The sequence below is a fragment of the Pelodiscus sinensis genome, chromosome 5 (assembly GCF_049634645.1).
Source record: "Pelodiscus sinensis isolate JC-2024 chromosome 5, ASM4963464v1, whole genome shotgun sequence".
NCBI classification, from domain to species: Eukaryota; Metazoa; Chordata; order Testudines; family Trionychidae; genus Pelodiscus; species Pelodiscus sinensis.
In genome coordinates this window covers 88,385,001-88,406,328 of record NC_134715.1, presented here as the reverse complement: position 1 = coordinate 88,406,328, position 21,328 = coordinate 88,385,001, and the positions used below count along the sequence as shown (strand labels likewise).

The 21,328-nt window shown below is 43.2% G+C and overlaps 1 protein-coding gene across 4 annotated transcripts in view; it reads left to right on the top strand.

Annotated features, from left to right (window-relative positions):
- GABRB1 (gamma-aminobutyric acid type A receptor subunit beta1) overlaps positions 1-21,328 on the top strand; it is a 246,551-nt gene that overhangs the window by 118,278 nt on the left and 106,945 nt on the right. For all 4 annotated transcript variants that reach the window (XM_075930483.1, XM_075930481.1, XM_006111940.4 and 1 more), the window contains exon 4: positions 18,027-18,247. In XM_075930483.1, coding sequence (XP_075786598.1) covers positions 18,027-18,247 — 221 coding nt within the window. The remainder of the gene's footprint in view (positions 1-18,026; positions 18,248-21,328) is intronic.

The following is a 21,328-nucleotide window of genomic DNA, read 5'->3' as shown; positions in this document are numbered from 1 at the left end:
CTCAAGTATCTATATGTGCATGAGATAGTGATCTATTTACTAATGTCCTAAATATTATAGCACTTACTACAATCTTGATATAATAGAGCTCCAGGATTCAATAAGCATGATGTATGCCACCTCCTATTTTATTTGTGTTCTGAGAACTCAAGAGTTTGAGAATTGTTTTTACCATGTGCTTGATTCCTGAATCAATATTTATTAATGCCAACAAGTATTTCTCCACTGGAAAGGAATTTTTAGCAGCCTGATTAAGGCAGTGTTAAGTCTGATTTGCACATGGAAGTAGTACATTAGTGCCTTCACCTGGACCCCAATTATCTATCCCACTAATTCTTCCTGATACAGGGGCAAATAAAAGTGCAACTAGACAAGCAATACCTTTACCAAATTAAAATAGTACATATTTTTAATGATGAGATGCCTATTGACTGCATTTTTACCCATCAATTGTGCAACGATAGCTATCTTTAGACTCAGCAAGGAATAACAGCTAACATTGTTTTAATTGAGTGAAGAAAGATTTGCAAGTGAATTTTTGCATTTAGAAACTTTTACTAACTGCTTTCGCAGGATTGCATTTCAGTTGGTAAGACTTTATGAAGATCTTTGTTTTTTAGTTACTATTTAAAGATTAATCATAAATGCTTTAAACAGCTCTGCCAGTGAATGGAACAATTACTGCTGTAATACAAAGTTATATTTAAGTCTTAATAGCAAATCAGAAGGGATCAAAGGTCATTTAGACCAAATTGCTAGATGAAGACAAGATTATTCCAAATCTTGCTTTTTAAACAACGACATGTGCTTATAAAATCTGTTGTATACCCAGTGGCATGGGAATAATTTTTAGAGTGCTGGGAGCGGGGGGTGCTGAACTGCATCCTCACCCTTACCGCTGTCTGCATCCTCACTGCCACCTAGACTTGGAGCGAGCAGTCAAGACCCCAGGCCCAAAAGCTGGGCAGGACCCCACAGGTGGGTCCAGCAGTGGAGCCAGTGGCCAAGCATGCAGCCAAGAAAGACCCAGGGCCAGCAGCCAAACAGCCCCTGTGCACGGGGATGGCAGCTGAGCAGGAACCTGGGACAGAAACAAAGCCCCAAGAATATCAACTGGCCCAGCAGCTGGGACCCTGGTGTGATAGGGGCACAGGGCCATCAGCTAGGAACCTGGGCAACAGGGAAATGTGGCTGGGATGCCCCAAACCTGGATGCCCCAAACCTGGGAGTGTTACTGCATCCCCTGAACCCTACTTCAGGCACTTGTGACTATCACAGTCTGGAAATATTACAGTCATTATTTTAGCTGTCACTTAATCTACTATCTGTATGGGAATTGGTGAGGGTTTTATGTCCTCCTTTACGTAACCATTTGGCCTAACAGGCCATAGTATTCCTTTGTAGTATTTTCTATCACATTCTGTTCTGTCATGGTGGAATGACAGGAGGGGAGTTGACATACTGTGACGAAACACCACATGATAGAAATTACAAGAGTGTCCACTGGGGAAATTCAGATTTCTACTGAAAACATATGATCAAATCAGGAAGGCTTGGAGTTGCTACAGAGAAGTCTCTCTCAGATGTCTGATTGCCGGGACTTGCCCACATGCTCAGGGTCTAACTGCTCACCATATTTGGGGTCAGGAAGGAATATTCTCCTGTCTCTCTTATACCAAGACTCTGGGTTGCCTTTGTCTGCAACACAGGGAATAGGTTATTTGCAGATTCTAGGCACAGGTTGGCTCTCCGCTGGCACCAGCTGGACCTGACTGGTCCCCAATGAGAGAATTTGATGGACCAGAGGAGGTTTCCTGCCACCAACTCCCAAGCCCATCACCTGCTGCTGGCAACTGCCCCATCAGGCATCCTGCCTCACCCTCCCCATCCCAGACTTGGCTGAGCTCTTTGCCCAGCTGCTGCCACCAACTTCCTGAGCAGCAGAGGCTCTGGCTCCTGCCCCTGCCACAGGGTTCCAGTCCATAGCTGCAGGACTCCAGCCCTGATCCCATGCTCCAGGGGGCTGCTGCAGGGTTCTGCCCTGGGGTTGCTGCAGGGTTTCAGCCCTGACCCTGTGATCCAGCAGGCTGCCGTGGGACTTGATTCCAGTGCCCCAGACAAATGCTCTAGGAAGCTGCTGGGGGACTCCAGTCCCACACTACTGTGGAGCTCCAGCCATATCTCCACGCTCCTGGGAACTGTCACAGGGCTAGAGCTCTACACCAACCCATGCTGCCATGGGACTCTGGCCCAGCCACAGGCTGCTGTGGGCTCCTAGAGGCTTGCCATAGGCTCCAAGTCCAGTCTTTCACTGCCCCCAGACTGGCTGCTGACTATTGCCCCACCTGTCTCTCCTGCCCTGAGTCTCCCGGCTCTCTGGTCCAGGAGCATCCATGGCCTTGCTGGACTATAGATATTGTCAGACCACAGGATTCTGGTTTTTGAAGGTTCAACCTGTAGTATAAATGCAGGATTGTCTATAGTACTAAGAAATGGATGTTATGTGCTTGGTTTTCACTTGACTAATTTTTTGAAACCTCAGTAGAGCTTCCTTAGCCCATTTGTAACAGCTACCCATGCCATAAGCCACAAAATCTTGCAATTGTTTCAAAATTTCTGCTCTGCTGTGTTCTACCACATATGGCATTCAAAACTAGTCCAAACTGTAGCTATTTTGCTCATCTCAAAAAGGATGACATTTCATTAAATGATGCCAAATGAATTTTAATGAGTGTTTGAGTTTATTTGCACTAAAAATAATTTTCCTAATTTTCAAAAAGCTGATTTGAGAGAAATGAGCAGATTGACATCAATTACACTTTTCATGCTAGAGAACCAGAATTATCTCTGTGCCAGTGTTACCATTTTAATAGAACTGGAAACATACAGAATGTGCCCTATTTACTTATGTACTGACTGCTGATGTTTGTACTGGGGATGTTAACTTTAGCAGGATGTGAAAATCCATGCTTCTTTCACTCTATTAACCCAGTGGCCTTTCATTTTTAGATAAGTAGCTTCTTAAAATGTAAGCAATTTGCATTTTACTAGAGAATTGTCTTCAATTTGCTGTAGCATCAGGATACTGGATTGACATTTACCAGAGCATTTTACTCAAATGCCACTTGAGAACCAAGCCAATGAGAGATCTGTTGCTTCCACCAATATGCAATTTATTTAAAGCAGATTTGGCATTAAAACTATTCAACAGTACTGATTTCACTGAAAAAAAAAATCTAACTTGCCTAGCTTTAGTCAAAGCGAGAGCCATTGTCCTTCAAAAATATTATTTCTCATGAACTTTTTCTATGAATCTGGATAAAGGTTTCAGTGTGAAATGAATCTCCAAATCTGGTTATTTATTGTGCACATTACTGCTCAGTTTGGTTTCTAACCACTCAGGAAGCACAGGAACTGTTATAGTTGATTGGACGAGTGGCCCATTGATTCCAGTATGGAATAAAATGAATGCATTAGTCTTCAGTGCAGATGATGTGAGGGAGATGGCTTAGATGTGGCAATGTTTTATAGGTGACAAATCTAGGAACTGCCCCAGTTTTAGGGGTCAATAGAGAAGACTTTGGAATCAAATTAATTAAACGGGAATAAGTCAATAGGACCAGATAGTATTTACCCGAGAGTTTTGAAGAAACTTAAATATGAAATTGCAGAATTGTGATATGTAACCTCTTAAGTTAACAATCCTTCAGTCAGCTGGTACAGAGGCTAATATGACAATGACTTTTTAAAAGGACTCCAGAGACAATCCTGGCAATTATACAATATTGGGAATCATTAGGAAAGAGATAGACAATAAGACTAATATTCCAACGCCACAAGCTCACTCCATGGTACAGCTATACCTTAAATATTGTGTGCTGTTCTGATTGCCTCATCTCAAAGCAGTATTATTTCCAATTCTAATGCTGAGAAGAACCAAAGGAAAGATTGTGGATGAAAAAAAGCCTGGAATTTTCATCTTAGAAAAGAGATAACGGGGGGGGGGGGGGGGGGGGGCGAGGAGGAGGGAAGAAAGAGAAGAGAACCTGATAAATGTCTACAAAATCATGAATGGTCTAGAAAAGGTGAATAAGGAAATGTTATTTACTCCTTGATGTAACAATAGCCACAGATCACCTAATGAAATTCATAGGCAACAGGTTTAAAACGTAAGCAAGTAGTTCTTAACACAGTTCCCAGTAACCTGTGGAACTCATCGCTGGGGAGTCTGTGGAGGTCAAAAGTATAAATGGGCTAAAAAACAACCACTCACAGACCGGTCCTCCATTAACTTAGCTATTAGCCAAGGTGGCTAAACCTCCGACTGTCAAGTGATCCAGCCCCTAGCATTTGACAATTGCCTGTATTGTTCAGTTCCTCTGAAGCACCTGACAGTGGCTTCTGCCTAAAGACAGGATACTGGGCTGGCAGGACCATTGGTCTGACCGAGTATGATCATTTATGTTTTTTCCTAGCATCTACAATACCCCGTCCTTATATTACAGAGGAAAGTACAAAAAAAAAAAAAAGTAGTAGACTATGGGATAATCAACTACCAGGATAAAGTTTCCTCCTAGCCCTAATATTCAATCATTTGGTGCAATGGATTCTAGTCATACCATAAATGGTAGGCAGGTCTGCCAACCAGGGGAAGGGGGTGAAGAGGGAAGACAGAGGAAGGGATAAAGGGGGCATTTGCCCCAGGGTCTGGCAATACAAGGGATCTGGGGCAGCGGTGGCAGACAGAACTCTAGGCCCTTTAAATCACCATTACAGCATTGATCTGCACAGCTCTAAGGGATGGGGGGGGGCACCTCAATGCCATGCTCTCAGCACTGCCTAGGGCTGCTGCCCCACACCTGCTTCCTCTGTGATAGGCCCTGCCCCTTCCAGGAGTGCAGGGCTGGCCTCTCCTACCTTGTCCGGGGGACTGCAGAGGCTGTTAGTGCTCCTGGTTGCAGGACACAGGTACATAGGCATAATTCTCTAAGCTGAGTCTACCAACACTGTAAAGCCAAAACACCTACACCTTAAAACACCCTGATTAACGCTAAGGTTCTACTGTGTGTATTTTGGCTCAGATTTAAAAAAAAAAGTGTGTGGGGAAGGGGGGGGGGGAAGAGGGAAGACGGAGTTGAACACACCAGGAACAATTAATTTGGAACTGGAAATACACACAATCAGGCAGCAGCAGAGATCTGCCTCCCTATCAAGAGTAAACAGTTCAATACTGTGTTAAGCTACTAAAAATAAAGGACAACTTTAAATAAAAGATTTGACAAGGAAAGAAAAGTATTTCTCTGCTTGTTTCAAAGCTATATTAGGTCATTATTCAGTTGGAAACTTTTGAAAGAACCACCATAATGTTCTGTTCAGAGATATGAACACTTCATAATTATGAACAACCTCCATTCCTGAGGTGTTTGTAATGGAGGTTCTGCAGTAATTTATAAAAATCTAAACTTTTTAAAGTGTAAACCCTTCAACAAGATTTTTTACCCCCAAAAATGTAGAAGTTCCAGACACTCCATGAATAGGGACTTGGCTATTGAAATTGATTTTGCTAAAGACTCTCAGATTTGATGGTGGTAAATGGCAAGTAAAACCTTAAGACAAACAATCACAAGGCCATTAGGGACGAGGAGAACAAATTGTTCAATACTATTAGAAACTCACTATCATTACTTTTTAATCCATACCAAACATTCCCAGAGGAATTGTCACAGAGAGACAAGCCACTGAATTTTAATATGCAGTGACTTTCCTGTAGATGCCAACTTATTGATGGAGAAATACCCAGTAATTACTTGTTCTGTATTTGTTTCCACATTGCTCAGATATTTCTCGCTAGTTCCTTACATGAAATCATTTCAAAGAAGCAAAAACTGAATGTATCAGACTGCACTCTGCACAAAATAAGATGACATCACAACAATTTAACTGTTAGTGAGTTAGAAATTTACCAGCAGGAAGGTGACTGTGACCTTGGTACATCTAGAAGCTTATATAAAAATACAGACAGCTCAATTAAATTATACAGAGTATACTAGTTCTTTTTTGATTTAGCTGGAATTGGTCCTGCCTAGAGCAGGGGGCTGGACTTGATGACCTTCTGAGGTCTTTTCCAGTTCTATGATTTTTTTTACTGTACTATAGTAAAATAATTTGACTACGAGTAGCCAGTATGTAAAAAAGGGGGATGGGATTTCTAACATCTTTTTCCAAATAGGCAATTACCTTTTTAAACAGATTAAAAACTGTCTACATTTGGTACTCTGCTGTTCTAATTCATGATCAGAAGCTCTTACAAATAAAAGTTAAACAGCTTTATTTCTTCATGTCTAGTCAGAGATCTGGGGATACTGTCAGAACAAGGTTAGAACTGCACCTAGAAGAGGAATGAAAGCACGAAAGCTTTGGAAATTAATCAGACACCCTTGAGCTTGAAGCCATATTGTCCTATGGAAGCTGTTCTGATTAGAAAGCAGGTAGTCATTAAATTCTCACTTCAAACGTTTCAGTAAAACAAAACGAGTCTAGCCATATGGTTTGATAGCATTTCACTGGTGTACAGTAAAACTCCAGTGGTCCAGCATCCAATGGTCCAGAACTCCTGATGGTCCGGCACCATCTGGAACCCAGAAGCACTCCAGGCAGCCGGACAATTGGAGCTGCTATGCCCCCAGCTTCCCTGATCCAGCCGCTGCTGAAACTGACCAACAGCTGACTCAGGGAAGCTGGGGGCAGAGCAGCTGGGGTGCTGCCAGGTTGGCCCGATAGTGTCGCCCCTTGGCGCTGCAGGACCAACCCAGCAGCACCCCAGCTACTCTGCCCCCAGCTTCCCTGAGTCAGCCGCTGGTCAGTTTCAACAGCAGCTGACTTGGGGAAGTCTGAGGCAGAGTAGCTGGGGTGCTGCCAGGTTGGTCCCGCAGCGCCGAGGGGCACATTTCCCCCCCCCCACACACACACACACACACACTCCACCCCAGATCCCTGATATCCCCCCCTTCCTATAGTCGGGCATAGCTGATAATCTGGCACCCCCTGGGTCCTAGAGGTGCTGGATTATCGGAAGTTTACTATACTATGGAAAGCTTTACACCACCAAGAAATTCTAGTTTGGGTGCTGTGTCACTTGCTACTTAAAGTGTAATGCCCACTGGACTCTATTTTTAAGGTAATTATGATTCCAGAATGGTGAAGAAGAGGGAGGAGATGTTCTGTACCCTAAACTCAGGCTCTTCAAAGTCTCCATTTCTTAATAGGGAACCTGTCATTGACACTGCCTGTTAATATTTGTCAATACTCTGAGGGCACATCTGCACTGCAGGGCAAGAGTCAAATTAAGGTAAGCAACTTGAGCTGTGTCAATTATGTAGCTGAAGTCAAAATAGCTTAATTCGGTTTTTGGCACTGTCTACACAACAAGAAGTTGAAGGAAGAGCACTCTTCCTTCATCTTCTCTTACTCCTCATGAAATGAGGGTTACCAAAGTCAGAGTAAGACGTCCTCTATCTTGAAATTGTGTAAACGTTCACTTTGTTATTTCGAAATAATGCTGCAGTGTAGATGTGCCTTGAGTTGAATCATTTGCCTTACCCAAATAGTGTAGAGTTTAAGAGCTACAGAATAACTCATTTGATGTTACCTTCATTGGGAAATTTGCTTACATGGAAATCTAGAGATTAACCTTTGTGAAATGGTGCAAAGCTAGACTGCTGCAGAGAGTTTGCAGAAACCTGATTTACTAGAAGAGGAAAATGGTCCTGGCTCCCAAATCACATAAATAAATTTGTGGTTTGGGAGCCAGTGCCATTATACATATATCCATCGCTTTCAATGATATTTATAATGTTCCATTTTCTAGTTACAAGAACACATACCAGGCACTGTTATATTTTTGTAATGTGATTAATTGCATGTTATTAGCAAACATGTAGCCACACTTTGTAATGGGCTCTGTTCAATTCATTTAATTAAAATGAGACATCAAATGGTTATGCTCAATTGCTTTTTATTAATCGGAGATTAGACATCTAGGATTAATCAGCACAAGCACAGAAAAGAAAAGTTAATATCGCTCTAGACACCATTCCAGGGAATTTAGGTTACATCAGGTTACCTAATGATTCTTAGGTAATCATTTCATAGGTTTTTAAAATCATACATGTTTACTTCATTCTATAATTTGCAGTAAGCTATACTCCCATCACCAGCAATAATCAAATGTCATGCTTGATATCAATCTAGATAGTTTATATGTCCCATTATACGTCCCAATATACTTCAAATTTCCAAAGTACAAGAGGTAGTATTGGCCTATTCAGTAACAGAGACTATACTGGGTAGCAAGAAACACTTACCAACCAAACATTTAATTTTGCCTTTTGCAAGTGATCAATGACATTATCTTTTATGTATTATCCAATCATATTAAAGTTATGCTCCTATAAAGAAAGTCATGTTCTTTGGTGGAATTCCATTATATGCCTTTCACGTGTTTCCATTATATTTTCATTTGCCAATCACAAACACTGTTGTCAACTTCAAAAATAGGCTATGAAGTGTGTCATGATATTAAAGAGATACTGCTTTTAGAGCAAAAATATTATATATAGATAATTCTGTATCATCTTTCAGCTTTACTTTGCAGCAACACTATTTGCGAACTTTGGTCAATAAGCCTACAGTTAAACATGCCTTCTTGGTTCCCATGAGTGATGATGGGTACTTTAGTTCCATGTGGAAACAGTACCCATTAACTGTCATTATTCAGAGATACCACTATTGAAAAGTTTCTGGTGTTGGAACTCTTCCTCTGTGCAGGGATTACCCCTAGCATACTGTGAGGTTTACCAGAACACATTTAAATTGAAAAGCCATAATCTCACACCAATCTGACAGGATTTTATAATAGTTATGACATTCATCATCATTTTAAATTAGACAGAGTCTGCTAAATAAATAGTTCTACAAGACAAATGGTTCAAGACATAGAAGATCAATGCTAAAGAAATTACTTGAATTAATTCATGCTTTATAATTGTCAGATTTTTATTTTAGTTTAACAAGAACTATCATGGAGAGGCATAAATAGAAATTGTTCCAAAAGTATGGTTCACAACCTAATGGAAAGAAGTTTCCTTTCCCATCTACACTAGGGCTGTGTCCAGACTCCATGCCTCCGTCGACGGAGGCATGTAGATTAGCCAGATCGGAAGAGGGAAATGAAGCCGCGATTAAAATAATCGCGGCTTCATTTAAATTTAAATGGCTGCCCCGATCTGCCGATCAGCTGTTTGTCGGCAGATCGGGAGAGTCTGGACGCGATGCCCCGACAAAGAAGCCTTTCTTCATCGACACAGGTAAGCCTCGTGAAACCAGGCTTACCTGTGTCGATGAAGAAAGGCTTCTTTGTCGGGGCATCGCGTCCAGACTCTCCCGATCTGCCGACAAACAGCTGATCGGCAGATCGGGGCAGCCATTTAAATTTAAATGAAGCCGCGATTATTTTAATCGCGGCTTCATTTCCCTCTTCTGATCTGGCTAATCTACATGCCTCCGTCGACGGAGGCATGGAGTCTGGACACAGCCAAAGAGAGGGAGAATAGACTGATTAGAGCTCAACAAAATGTATTGGCTTAATAGTTTATTCACTGAAAAAATGCCATTTCAGGCCAATGAACATGAATGTACTGAAGAGCTTCAGCCCAATCTTGGGGTTTGCTGCTCACCATTTGGCAATGCCCCTTTGAGGATCATCTGGGGAAAATGATCTCACTGCTGTTAACATCCCATATGGTGCTCACTCTACTGCTCCTCTACTACTGAGTCCAGAGCTGTAGTGCCTCTCCTTTGTGCCTTAGCTCTCTGGCCAGGTACTCCCTCCCCCCCCCGGGGATATTATTAATGTCTCCATCTCCTTTGTACTGGATCCACTATTTCCTCAATAACGGGTAAGTTCATCCTCGTCACTGGGTTCCAGCAGTTCAGGTATATCTTTCTCAGAACTGCTTCCAACCCTGCTCTTCTCAGGCTCCTACTCTCCCTCTTGTATCAGGACATGTGATTGCAGGCTCACCTCACTGCAGCCCTCTAATCTGTCCTCAGCATCTAGGTTGATTAGAAGCCCAGCCTGTTCTTGTCCAGGTGAGTTTCATTCTGTCACTCATAGTTCCTTCATTCCCCACCATTGCAGCTTATGGTTAACTGGCCTCTCACACCATTACCCCCATCCATGTTGGTCTGGGGTAAACCACAAGTCCCCCAAAATTTTAGGGATGATTCAAAGCAACTTAGACACTATTCAGAAAAATGCTGACCAATAGAGGAGATGGTGGTATCACCCATGGTAAGACTGCTCAGAGGAGGTGTGAAACCCAAGTTCAAGTTCTTCTACATCAGACTATAACCATAAGACTAGAGAGTATTAGTAGAGGGAAGTCTTCAGGTGACAGTTTTGTGAATGACATTTCCAAAATGTCCTTTGCTTGTCTTAAAAGTAATTAAAATGCCCCAAATCTAAACAAACCATTATGTTCAGCCAGAAATTTCTCACCTGTTTCTCCTTGGGAAAAAAAAAAAAAAAATGATGTTTTAGGTCAGTCTCGAGGAAGAATTGTTGATGTTTTGGTTTGACAAGTGAATAAAAAAAATTGATTAACAACAGCGCTTTAGTCAAAATACCCAACTCCCTATGATTCCCATCAAACTTAGAACTCACAAGCAAAACATATCCCACATCCTAAAGGAGATGTTGGTCAATCATCATAAATCAGAGAGAGAATGACAAATCCACTAAGTCCCTGCTCCATATGAAACAAAACATCCTTTTATGCTCAGCATCCTGGGTTTTAATCACCTTTGTACATTGATTGCTACTGTGTGTAATAATAGAGTCAGCTGGAATTCCATGTACCCATCAAATTATTTTCATTCCTACTGAGGCATGGCTAACATGTATGCATGATAAGAAATCATAGAATAATAGGACTGGAAGGGACCTCAAGAGGTCATCAAGTCCAGCCCCCCCGCCCTCAAGGCAGGACCAAGCTCCACCTACACCATCCCTGGATGTTTTTAACTTAATCAACTAAATGATCATTGAAATATTGAGCCCTTACCCTCTAATTAGAATTTGTTGACCACCGGCAGACTAAGTCACAGTTTTATTATCTCAAATGCAATTCAATTAAGCTTTAATATGCATACAAGTTGGAATGAATGCTATTCATGGAGTTATGAAGCACAGCGTATGCTTGACATCGACATCTTGGCAACCAAAGGACTTATTCAATAAAATAAGTCTGGGAGTTTCAGCTTCTCATGCATAAGTGCAGACAGAATCATTCATCTTGTATTCTCAGAAAGGTTGAGGTCTTAATTTTTTAATACTTCCAGAAGGTAACAATTCTGGGCAGTCAGAATGCTATCTAGGCATAACAGACAGCTGCCCTTCAGAGTACTACAGCCCTAATAGCCTTGCTCAAGCCCATTGCAGTCAGCAGGAATTTTTCCAGTGACGTTGAGGGATTTTGGATTAAGTTCTGAGAGAGCAAATGGAAATACAAATCACCACATTTCAGTGCTCATTCAATAGGATTGGGACTAAAGTTTATAGCATGCAGTTTTTCTGATCTTAAAAAAAATTCACTTTCTACATTTAAAACTTTGATACTCTCAGTCTAATGAGATTTAATTCAAGTGGCATTATTGAGCCTACCATAGGAGCTAAGACAAAGATGTTTATCCAAAGAAAATAATCAACATGATTAAATTGACTGCTTTATCCACTTTTCAGCCTTCTTCTGCCATCTTTACCAAGAAAAAAAAAAAGCATAGGCTGGCAAAATTAGAAACCCTCTCTCTCTCGACACTAATTATTTCTGATTCACCACCTCATCTATACCTGCCTGCCCGCACTTTTTTGCTCCTCAACAATTTAGTTATATTTCACAATGTTCATTTTTGCTCCATTTTTCCACACTTTCATTCATTGGGTTTTTCTTCCCTGTGCCCTCATGTGATCACAGTAATTCTAAAGAAATATGAACCCAAGATGGAGATTAAGTTGAATTTTTGAACCCTCTATATTGGACTGGGTGGAAAACAAGGAAAAATAAGTCTGTCCTTCCCTATTCTAGGCTATTTTTAAATAACATCTTTATTTGTTTAAATCAAGTCCTTTAAAGGGAGTTGGGTGTGGAATGGGGCAAGGGTACCCATTAGAGAAGGAAGGGTATACTGAAGCACCCCGATTTCTACCAATGCTGCTTGCTGTTCCCCTTCCAATCACTGTTGCGGAACAAGAGGCAAGCACACAGAGTGGGTCACTCACTCCTCTGGCCCCTCCCCACACCAGCCAGGAGGGAGAGGGATGCAGGGCCACTGAGCTTCCCCTTGCTCCCTGCTAGTGATGAAAAGGGGAACAGAAAGCCACAAGCAGCATCAGTAGAAATGGAAGGGTTCAAAACTGCTGCCCTGCCTAAAGGGCATCTGATGGGACTTGGGTATGGGGTAGTCCCCAGACCCACCAGCCCTTTTCATTGGTCTGCTGCTTAGCACAGCAGTCTGCAGGAATGCCTCTAGAGCCCATCTGGGAGTGCACCCTACCTCCTCCATCAGCCGAGCACCCCAGTCGGCTCTTATTAGAGGGGCACACTGCCTTACTTTCACTTCTGCCTACCCCTTTCTCAAAAGGTCTCTTCATATTTCACACAAGTCCTGGAAAGAAGGTCCTCTCCTATTACTCCCTCTGTCACAGATCCCCATCTCTTCCTAATAAAAGGCAGGACCCAGAAAGTCATCTTGGCTTCATCAGATACTCCTCCACTGTCCGAGACAAAGGGCTAAGGAGGGAAGACTATTTACCCTGGTCCCCCAGCTTTCAGTCACTGCCAAGTCCAATGGAGAAGGCTTTTGGGACAAATAGGTCTCTACCCTGCTATACCTTTTGATCTCAAGCCTTGCACAGTGATCTGCAAAGTGAAAGATGCTCTCCTGACTTCCTCCATCTTCTGTTGCTCCATGGTTATGTGGAGAGGTCCCAGGAAAAAAGAAACCCTCCTGCCCTAAAGCTCAGAATCTGAAGTAGGACGCTTGCCATTTGTAAGCCCCACTCTTGCAGGACTGTGGGACCTGCACAAATGAGAGCTCCCTACAGAATGGTGCATAAGTGTGATCATGTTATGCTGATGTGATCTTGTCAATTGTAGCTATAGAAGGCACAACACTTCCAAACAGAAATATGGTTTTCAAGTTGACTGTGTGCTCTTCATAAGTAGATATAAGAGGTCCAGGTAGATTAAGAGTGAACAAACCACATTGAAGTATTTATGGTGCCTTTTATTTCTTCAAAAAATTACAGTCCAAGTTAGGATTTGGTAGTCTGACAGGCATAAGGCTGTCAGGATAGAGAAAATTCTCCTCTGGCAATCTGTTTGGCAAAGTCTCTATAATTTTGCTACACAGTTATGGCAGTGAGAAAAATGACCAGATACTTGGTATGTGCGGGGAGGGAAGCTTTAACAGTGCACATGCTGCAGCTGGAGTTATCTTTTAAGAGCCCCAGTAAGTACAAAATTCTAAGGGGGTTCTACTTTAAAAACTAACAACCTTTAAAAAAAATAGCAGATTGAGAGGTGGGGAGGCAATCAGATGGTTTTCAGAAGCCTTGTGAAATAATTTTCTTTCCACATCAAGCTGATTAGAAGACATGCAGATACTATGGCCTGGGCTACACAAGAAAAAGGACTCACTCCAAAATGACGGTTAACTAGGTCAAGAGAAAGATTCAGTACTGGGAAAATTGGTTGAAATGACAGGAAAAATCACAGATTTGTCAGACACAAACTTAATTTGTTAGGGAAATATGATTTTTGAAGAGGAAAATCAGGTCTTACTAGTCTACTAGAATTCTTTGAGGAAGGTCAACAAGCATGTGGACATGGGGGAAATCCAGTGAACTTAGATTTCTAGAAAGCCTTTGACAAGGCTCCTCACCAAAGGCTCTTAAGCAAAATGAGCTGTCATGGACTAGGACAGAAGGTCCTCTCATGAGCCTCTGCAGCATTTTAAATATAGACAAGCCCTTTGTTTTCAGGCCCAGAAAAATGCACCAGTCTCAGGACCAAAGTCATTCTTACATATCTATGTAACAGGTTGCAACTCACTGCTGCTGTGCCACCTGCTGGAAAGTCAGGGAATCAGGTCTTCAGCTCTGGAGTACTACTGTTCCCTTTTATTCTCTACCACTTTGCATTAGGACCCTGATCCTTCCCAGATTGCAGTGTCCTCCCCTCTGGGTACTGCCCTGCTATAGTGCCCCCACACTCTGGGGTCCTCGCTCCTAGGGAACCCCAAAGCCCTTATACCCACCTTATTTCAGTGATCCACCACCAGTCATCAATTAAACTCTTACCTCAGGGGCAAACTGCAGTGTGAAATGGCCACTCATCTGCAAGGGGTGTAGACCTGCTGTTTTGTCCTGCTCTGGCTGCATCCCTGGTACCCTCAGGCCTTGCAGCTTACCTGGCCAGAGCTTCCCAGATCTGCCTGCCTTTCTCCAGCCCTGCTCTGCTCTGTATTAAGAAGCCTCTAGCTTAGGTCCATCCTGCTCCACAGCTGGAACAAGAATAAAAAAAAGACTTTCCTCCCCTCCAGGAACCCTCATTTATACAGCCCTCAGCTGGACCCTAATTGGCTGCTATCTGCTACAGGCTCTCCCAGGGCTGGATTTAACCCTTTTTAGGACCAGCAAGCTCTCTTGGGTTGTTGTCGAGTGGCATTTGAGAGAAAACATGGACAAAAGCTCAGCAATAGCCCCAGGCAAAAGCAGCTCTCTTCAGGTTGAGAATAAACCTTAAACGATATGTATCACATGATTTATGGATTATAGTCCCTTAATGTTACTCCCTACTGCATGAGTGCCAAATATTCTATTTCAGTAGCTTTCAACCTTTCCAGGTTACTGTATCTCTTTAGGTGTCTAATTTATTTTACATACCCCAACTTAATCTCATTTCAAACCCCAAGTTAACCTCGTTATAAAAATCAGCCATAAAAATACAATAGTTACACAATACTATTACTGAAAAATTGCTTACTGTCTCATTTTACCATATAAAAAAATATCAATGTGAATATAAATATTGTAGTGACATTTCAGTGTATAGTATATACACAGCAGTGCAAACAAGCCATTGTCTATATGAAATTTTAGTTTGTATTGATTTGGCTAGTGCTTTTTATATATCCTGTAATACAGTGTCCCAAACTTTTCAGCATCATGCCCCCTTTTTGATTTTTGAGAAACCCTCATGCCTCCCCACCTCTTCTTTACTATCATCCAACCCCCCCCTTTTAACAAAAAATTCAATTCGTAATTTAAAATTAAAAATAAACACAAATAGTTTTTCTTGGTGCAAAAATTTAATAAAAATGTAATTTAACATAAGAAATAGAAAAAACAAATTTAATGTGAAGGATGATGCTGCATTTTCTTTACAAGTTGGCAAATCCTAGTTTTGAAATGAGGAATTTGGGTGTGGGAAGGGGTGAAAGGTGCAAGTTCTGAGAGGGAATCTGGGTGCAGGAGGAGGTGAAGAATAGGCAGCTGACTGAGGGAGGGGGCTCCAGCTTGGAAAGTGTTGGGATCAGATGGAGAGTTGGAGTGCTGAGCAGACCACATGCTTGTGGCTATGAGGGTGCAGGAGTTCAGGTTGGGAAGTGTGAGGGGCTCAGAACATGGGGGCTGGGAGTATGATGGGCTCAGGACACAGATTAGCAGTGTGTGGATTGTGCAGTAGTGTTGTGGCAGAGGACTGGGGATGTGAGAGGCTCAGGACAGGGGGTTAAGGTGTATGATGGGCTCACGGTTGCTATGTGGGGGAGGATGCAGGGGTGTTGTGATGTTGCGGCCAGGGCTTGGCCCTCTTGGCCAGGCTTCATTTTTAAATACAATATGTCCAACACAAATGTTTCAGCATTGTCTTTATTTATGGGAGGGGCAGGGAACATATTTTGGGTCAGAGGTCACTGACCCACAGAAAAAAAAAATCAGTCAGGGATCACACAAGTTAGATGCAAAAACACAACTCCAAGCCCCTCCCCCCCAAGCCTCACTGATGTGGCCCCAACTGAGACATCCCCCTCCCCTGGCACCCCAGCCACATTCAGGGAGGGTAGGTAGGATTGAGGTTCAAGGCCTCAGGAAAGATTAACTCTTCTGGGGTTCCAGGGTTAGTGGAATTTGTGGGTCCCTCTACACTCTGAGATGGGGCCAAAAATGAGGGATCCAGTGTGTGGGACAGGGCTGCCAGTAAGTGGGATAGGTATGGAGTGCAGTATCTGGGTAGAAAATAGGGTACAGAAGCAAGCTGGGGGTAGGTGTCTGGCCAGGAGGGAGGGGGCAGGAGCAGGATGCTGGTGGGTGTTTGGCCCCGAGGCAGAGGCAGGGTGCTGGTGGTGTCTGGGCAGGATGCTGGATGGGGTCTAGCCAGGGGGCAAGGAGCAGGTAGGGCCCTGGGCAGGGTGCAGGTGGGAATCTGGCAAGGGAATAGGGCGTTGGTGGGGCCCTGAACAGGGTACTCGTGGAGGCCTGAGCCAGGGGGCAGGGTACTCATGGGGGTCTGGGCAGGGGGGAGGGGACAGGACAGCTCGGCTGGTACTTAGGGGTCCCACAGCTCTGCGCTATGTCTAGGTCTCAGGAAGCGCGTGCACTGCTTTCACCTTCCCCAAACAGCAGGCACATTTCCTGAAAAGCCGGGTCTGTTGCACTGCTGGAGTCTTCCTTCCCACTGCTTCCTGTGCATGGGGGCAGGAAGGAATAGGAGTCCCAGGACCGTGCCAGCTCCAACTGCTCAAGCAGTGCACGCCCTGCTCCTCTGTTCCCCGCCGCAGCGGCACACTGCCTGAGCATTTGGAGCTGGCATGGTTCCAGGACTCCTACACCCCCACCCCTCTACCCATGCAGGCAGAAAACAGGGGGAAGAAGTACCCGGCAGTATGACAGATCCAGCATTTCAGGAAACACACCGGCTGTTTGGGGCAGGACAAGAGCAGCCCGTCTATCTCCTGAGATGCCAGCTTTGCCGTGCAGCTGCAGGACTTTCCCCTCATGCTGCAGAAATCCAGCGTTACCTCCATTTTCGCAGGAGGCAGCGCCAGCGCAGGCTCTTTCTTCAGGTGGAGAGAATGATGGGAGGGCTGGGTTGCCTCGCACCCTCCCTTGGAATTTCTTCACGCCCTCCAGGAGATACACACCCCAGTTTGGGAACCTATGCTGTAGTAAAACCAGGCAAATATCTAAGGGTACGTCTAGACTACCGCGTTTTGTCGACGGAAGTTTTGTCGACAGATACTGTCGACAAAACTTCCGTCGACAAAGAGCGTCCAGACACATTGAGTTCTGTCGACAAAGCAAACTGCTTTGTCGACAGAACTCCGTAGTCTGGACGCAATGTTACAGGCAATAACACCTTCTGTCGACAGAGTTCTGTCGACAGAAGGTGTTATGCCTCGTAAAATGAGGTATACCAGCGTTGACAAAACTGCTGAGTTCTGTCGACATTATGTTGACAGAACTCAGCGGTAGTGTAGACGCTGGTATAGTTTTGTCGACAAAAGTCCACTTTTGTCGACAAAACTAGGTAGTCTAGACACACCCTAAATGAGTTGATGTACCCCCCAAGGGGACCTGTACCCTGGTTGAGAACCACTGCTCTATTTGATGTGGCAGGAGATGCTGAGGTCTATTGCAGTTTTCAGTAGCTGAAAGGATATTTCAGTTCATCAGCTGTAAATAAAAGGAAACTCAACATTAACATATACAGTTCAAGAGTCACAGATGTGACTACTGAATGGAGATCTATATTTGCTACAAAGTTTCAGTGAGCTTTAAACATTTGAGAGTGCTATTAATATTAAATTAATTATTGAACTTAAATGATCAACATTCAAATTATGGATATATGGCCTATTATGCAAAACACACAACTACTAAAAGACACTTTCTTTTTTGATTCCAGGACTATACACTCACAATGTATTTCCAGCAGTCCTGGAGAGACAAAAGGCTGTCTTACTCGGGAATACCTTTGAACCTAACTTTGGACAACAGAGTAGCTGACCAGCTCTGGGTGCCAGACACATACTTCCAAAATGACAAAAAGTCATTTGTTCATGGGGTTACAGTGAAAAATCGAATGATTAGACTACATCCTGATGGAACAGTCCTTTATGGCCTACGGTATGTGGTATTTTACCTTATGTTTCATGTTTTTTGGAATATTATATACATGCTGTGGTAGTAGCTATACAGCATGAATAATTGAACATTAAAACTGGAAGGGACCTTGAGAGATCATCAAGTCCAGTCCCCTGCCTTCATTGCTGGGCCAAACACCATCTGTCTAACCTGCTCTTAAATATCTCCAGTGATGGCGATCCACAAAACTTAGATTCCACAACCTCCCTAGGCAATTTATTCCAGTGTTTAACCACCCTGAAAGGACCTTTTTTCCTGGTGTCCAACCTAAACCTCTTTTACTGCAGTGTAAGCCCATTGCAGTTTAAGCCCATAAAAGCCCTGGTCTACACTAGGGAGTTATTTTGAATTAACACCCTTTATTTCAAAAAAAATAAGTGGAGCGTCCACACTATCAAGCCCATTATTTCGAAGTAAGGGGCTGGTTATTTCAAAATCTGTACTCCAGCTTTCCTTGAGGAATAAGCTTATTTTGAAATAATTATTTCAGGAGCTATTTCAAAATAATTTCCTAGTGTAGACATGCCCAAAGAGAATATGCAGGGTCATCTCAAAGAACTCCAGGTCAAAGCATGTAAACTTCATTTTTAATTTGAGCATTTCTCTGTAGTCCCTCTTATAGATAAGTTTGTTAAGCAGTGCTAGAAAATCAGGAGGTAGAAGAGTAATAATTAAATAACAATCGAACTGCAGCTCTACCAAATGGAACATTCACTCTAGACACCAAATGCAAAACATAATGCTTAGTAAATGTAGCCACTAGCTTCCAAGCAGCCTTACAGATTTCCGCAACAAAACAAGTTGGCTGAGAACAACTAACCACAGCCAGCAAGAACGGTAAGTGGTAATACTGGTGGACACTCAGGTAAATAAAGTGTCTTTCCACCTGCCAAGAGCTAACATTGGTGAACCGCATCAGTCACATGGGTCGCTTATTGCCTACACCTGGCCCAGATTGTCAGCTGGAGAAACTGGAGAGCCAGATGAAGAATTCTTCCATGCTGCTGTGACATCAGGTCCAGACACAAGGGGAACGGTTCATAGATGCCTTCTGACAACTGAAATGAGTTCCAGGATAATCCTACTGAAATGTGACTTCCTTTATGCTTATTTGACTCCTGTTTGCATGTTGGGTATTTTTGTCCTGTGCTCCTTTAGGACTTGTAGGCTTCTGTCTAGACTGGTCAGTTTTTCCTGAAAATCAGCCGCTTTTCCAGAAAAACTTGCCAGCTGTCTACACTGTCCGCTTGAATTTCCGCAAAAGCACTGACTTCCTACTGTAAGAAATCAGTGATTCTTGCGGAAATACTATTCTGCTGCCGTTCAGGCAAAAGTCCCTTTTGCATGAAGTTTTTGCGCAAAAGGGCCAGTGTAGACAGCTCATTCGTTTTCCGGAAAAAAGCCCCGATCGCGAAAATGGTGATCGGGGCTTTTTTGCGGAAAAGCGTGTCTAGATTGGCACGGACGCTTTTCCGCGTAAAGTGCTTTTGCGGAAAAGCGTCCGTGCCAATCTAGACGCTCTTTTCCGCAAATGCTTTTAACAGAAAACTTTTCCGTTAAAATCATTTGAGGAAAATCATGCCAGTCTTGACATAGCCAAGGGGTAATAAGCAAATGAGGCTAAGCGTGGAATATCACCGAGCCTCATTTGCATACCTAATGAGCCACCATTTTTTTCAGAAGAGGCTCTTGCACAAGAAGGCACATCTACACTGCCCCTTCTTGTGCAAGAAAAACCCTCTTGCGCAAAGCCATTCTTCCTGTCAAGTAATAGGTGTAATGGCATTGCGCAAGAGGGTTTTTCTTGCGCAAGGAAGGGCAGTGTAGACACTCCTTCTTGTGCAAGAGCCTCTTCTGAAAAAAATGGTGGCTCATTAGGTATGCAAATGAGGCTCAGCAATATTCCATGCTTAGCCTCATTTGCTTATTACTCGCGCAAGAAGCCACAAGTGTAGACATAGCCCTGGAGTGTGCTGTAGAGCCAGGATAGGACTGCCTACAATAGCACAATGGAGTGCCCTTAGCAGAGGAATTCCCTGGCTGCTGGTGGACTACTTCAGGGAAGGGAAGAACAGTGCCATATTGGTTAAATCTCTCTGGGCCTCAATTTTCTATCTGTAAAACAGGGATAGCAATCCTTTTTTTCTTGTCTGTTTAGATTGTAGCGTCCATAGGGCAGGAGAACAACTATCTCCTTCTGCAGCATGGATTGGTGGCTGCCAGGCAGATTCACCAGAAGCAACTGGCTAGAATTCAGAGTCGTGAGTGGGTCTGCAAAATGTACCCCTGGGGATCCTGTCACATGGATTGGGTTTTTTTTTTTAAGGGTTTAGCTTGGTTTTGGCCATGTGTTGAAATGGTATTAGCTTTATTTTGGCTCATTGTGAAAACTGGGTTGCTCTTTTATCAGCTGTCCTTTGTCCTGTCTTATCTTCACCATCCGAATTAGTAGAAAGATCAAAACCCATATAGGGTTTTTTTTTTCTTGAAGGCGTTAGGAAAGCATCTAAGATGGACTGACTCTCCTTTCTCACTCTTGTTCAAAAACAAAAACAACACTTTTTGCTGAACCTGTGTGCAAACAGATCCACAACAGGCTGGCCCCAACAGGAAAGGATCTCTTACATCACTGGGTATCTGAGAATTGTTTCTGCTAAGCTGTTCTGTCACACACTACTCTCTGCTAAATGCAGAGTACCAGATAATATTGTTACTGTGGAAAAATATCACATGGTATTACCTGCTGCTCATACCCATTACTCTTTCACCATTATACATCGAGAGCCAGCTCCTTATAGTGAAGTACTTGGTTTTGGATTATGCTACAGTGTGTGGACATGTTCCAATAACCAAAGGAAAATAGGTTCACACCTCTGACCACACAGCCTCAGACCCAAACTTCTTGGTATTTCCTGGGAGCAAGTATACCCAAATACTACTAGATTTTCCATCTGCTCCTGCCACAGGAAGGGAAGTACCAGCAATATCTTTATTCTGATTTGCAAGATTTACAGAGCAAGATGTTTGGATAAATGTATTTGAAGTGATCCTCCAAATATATTT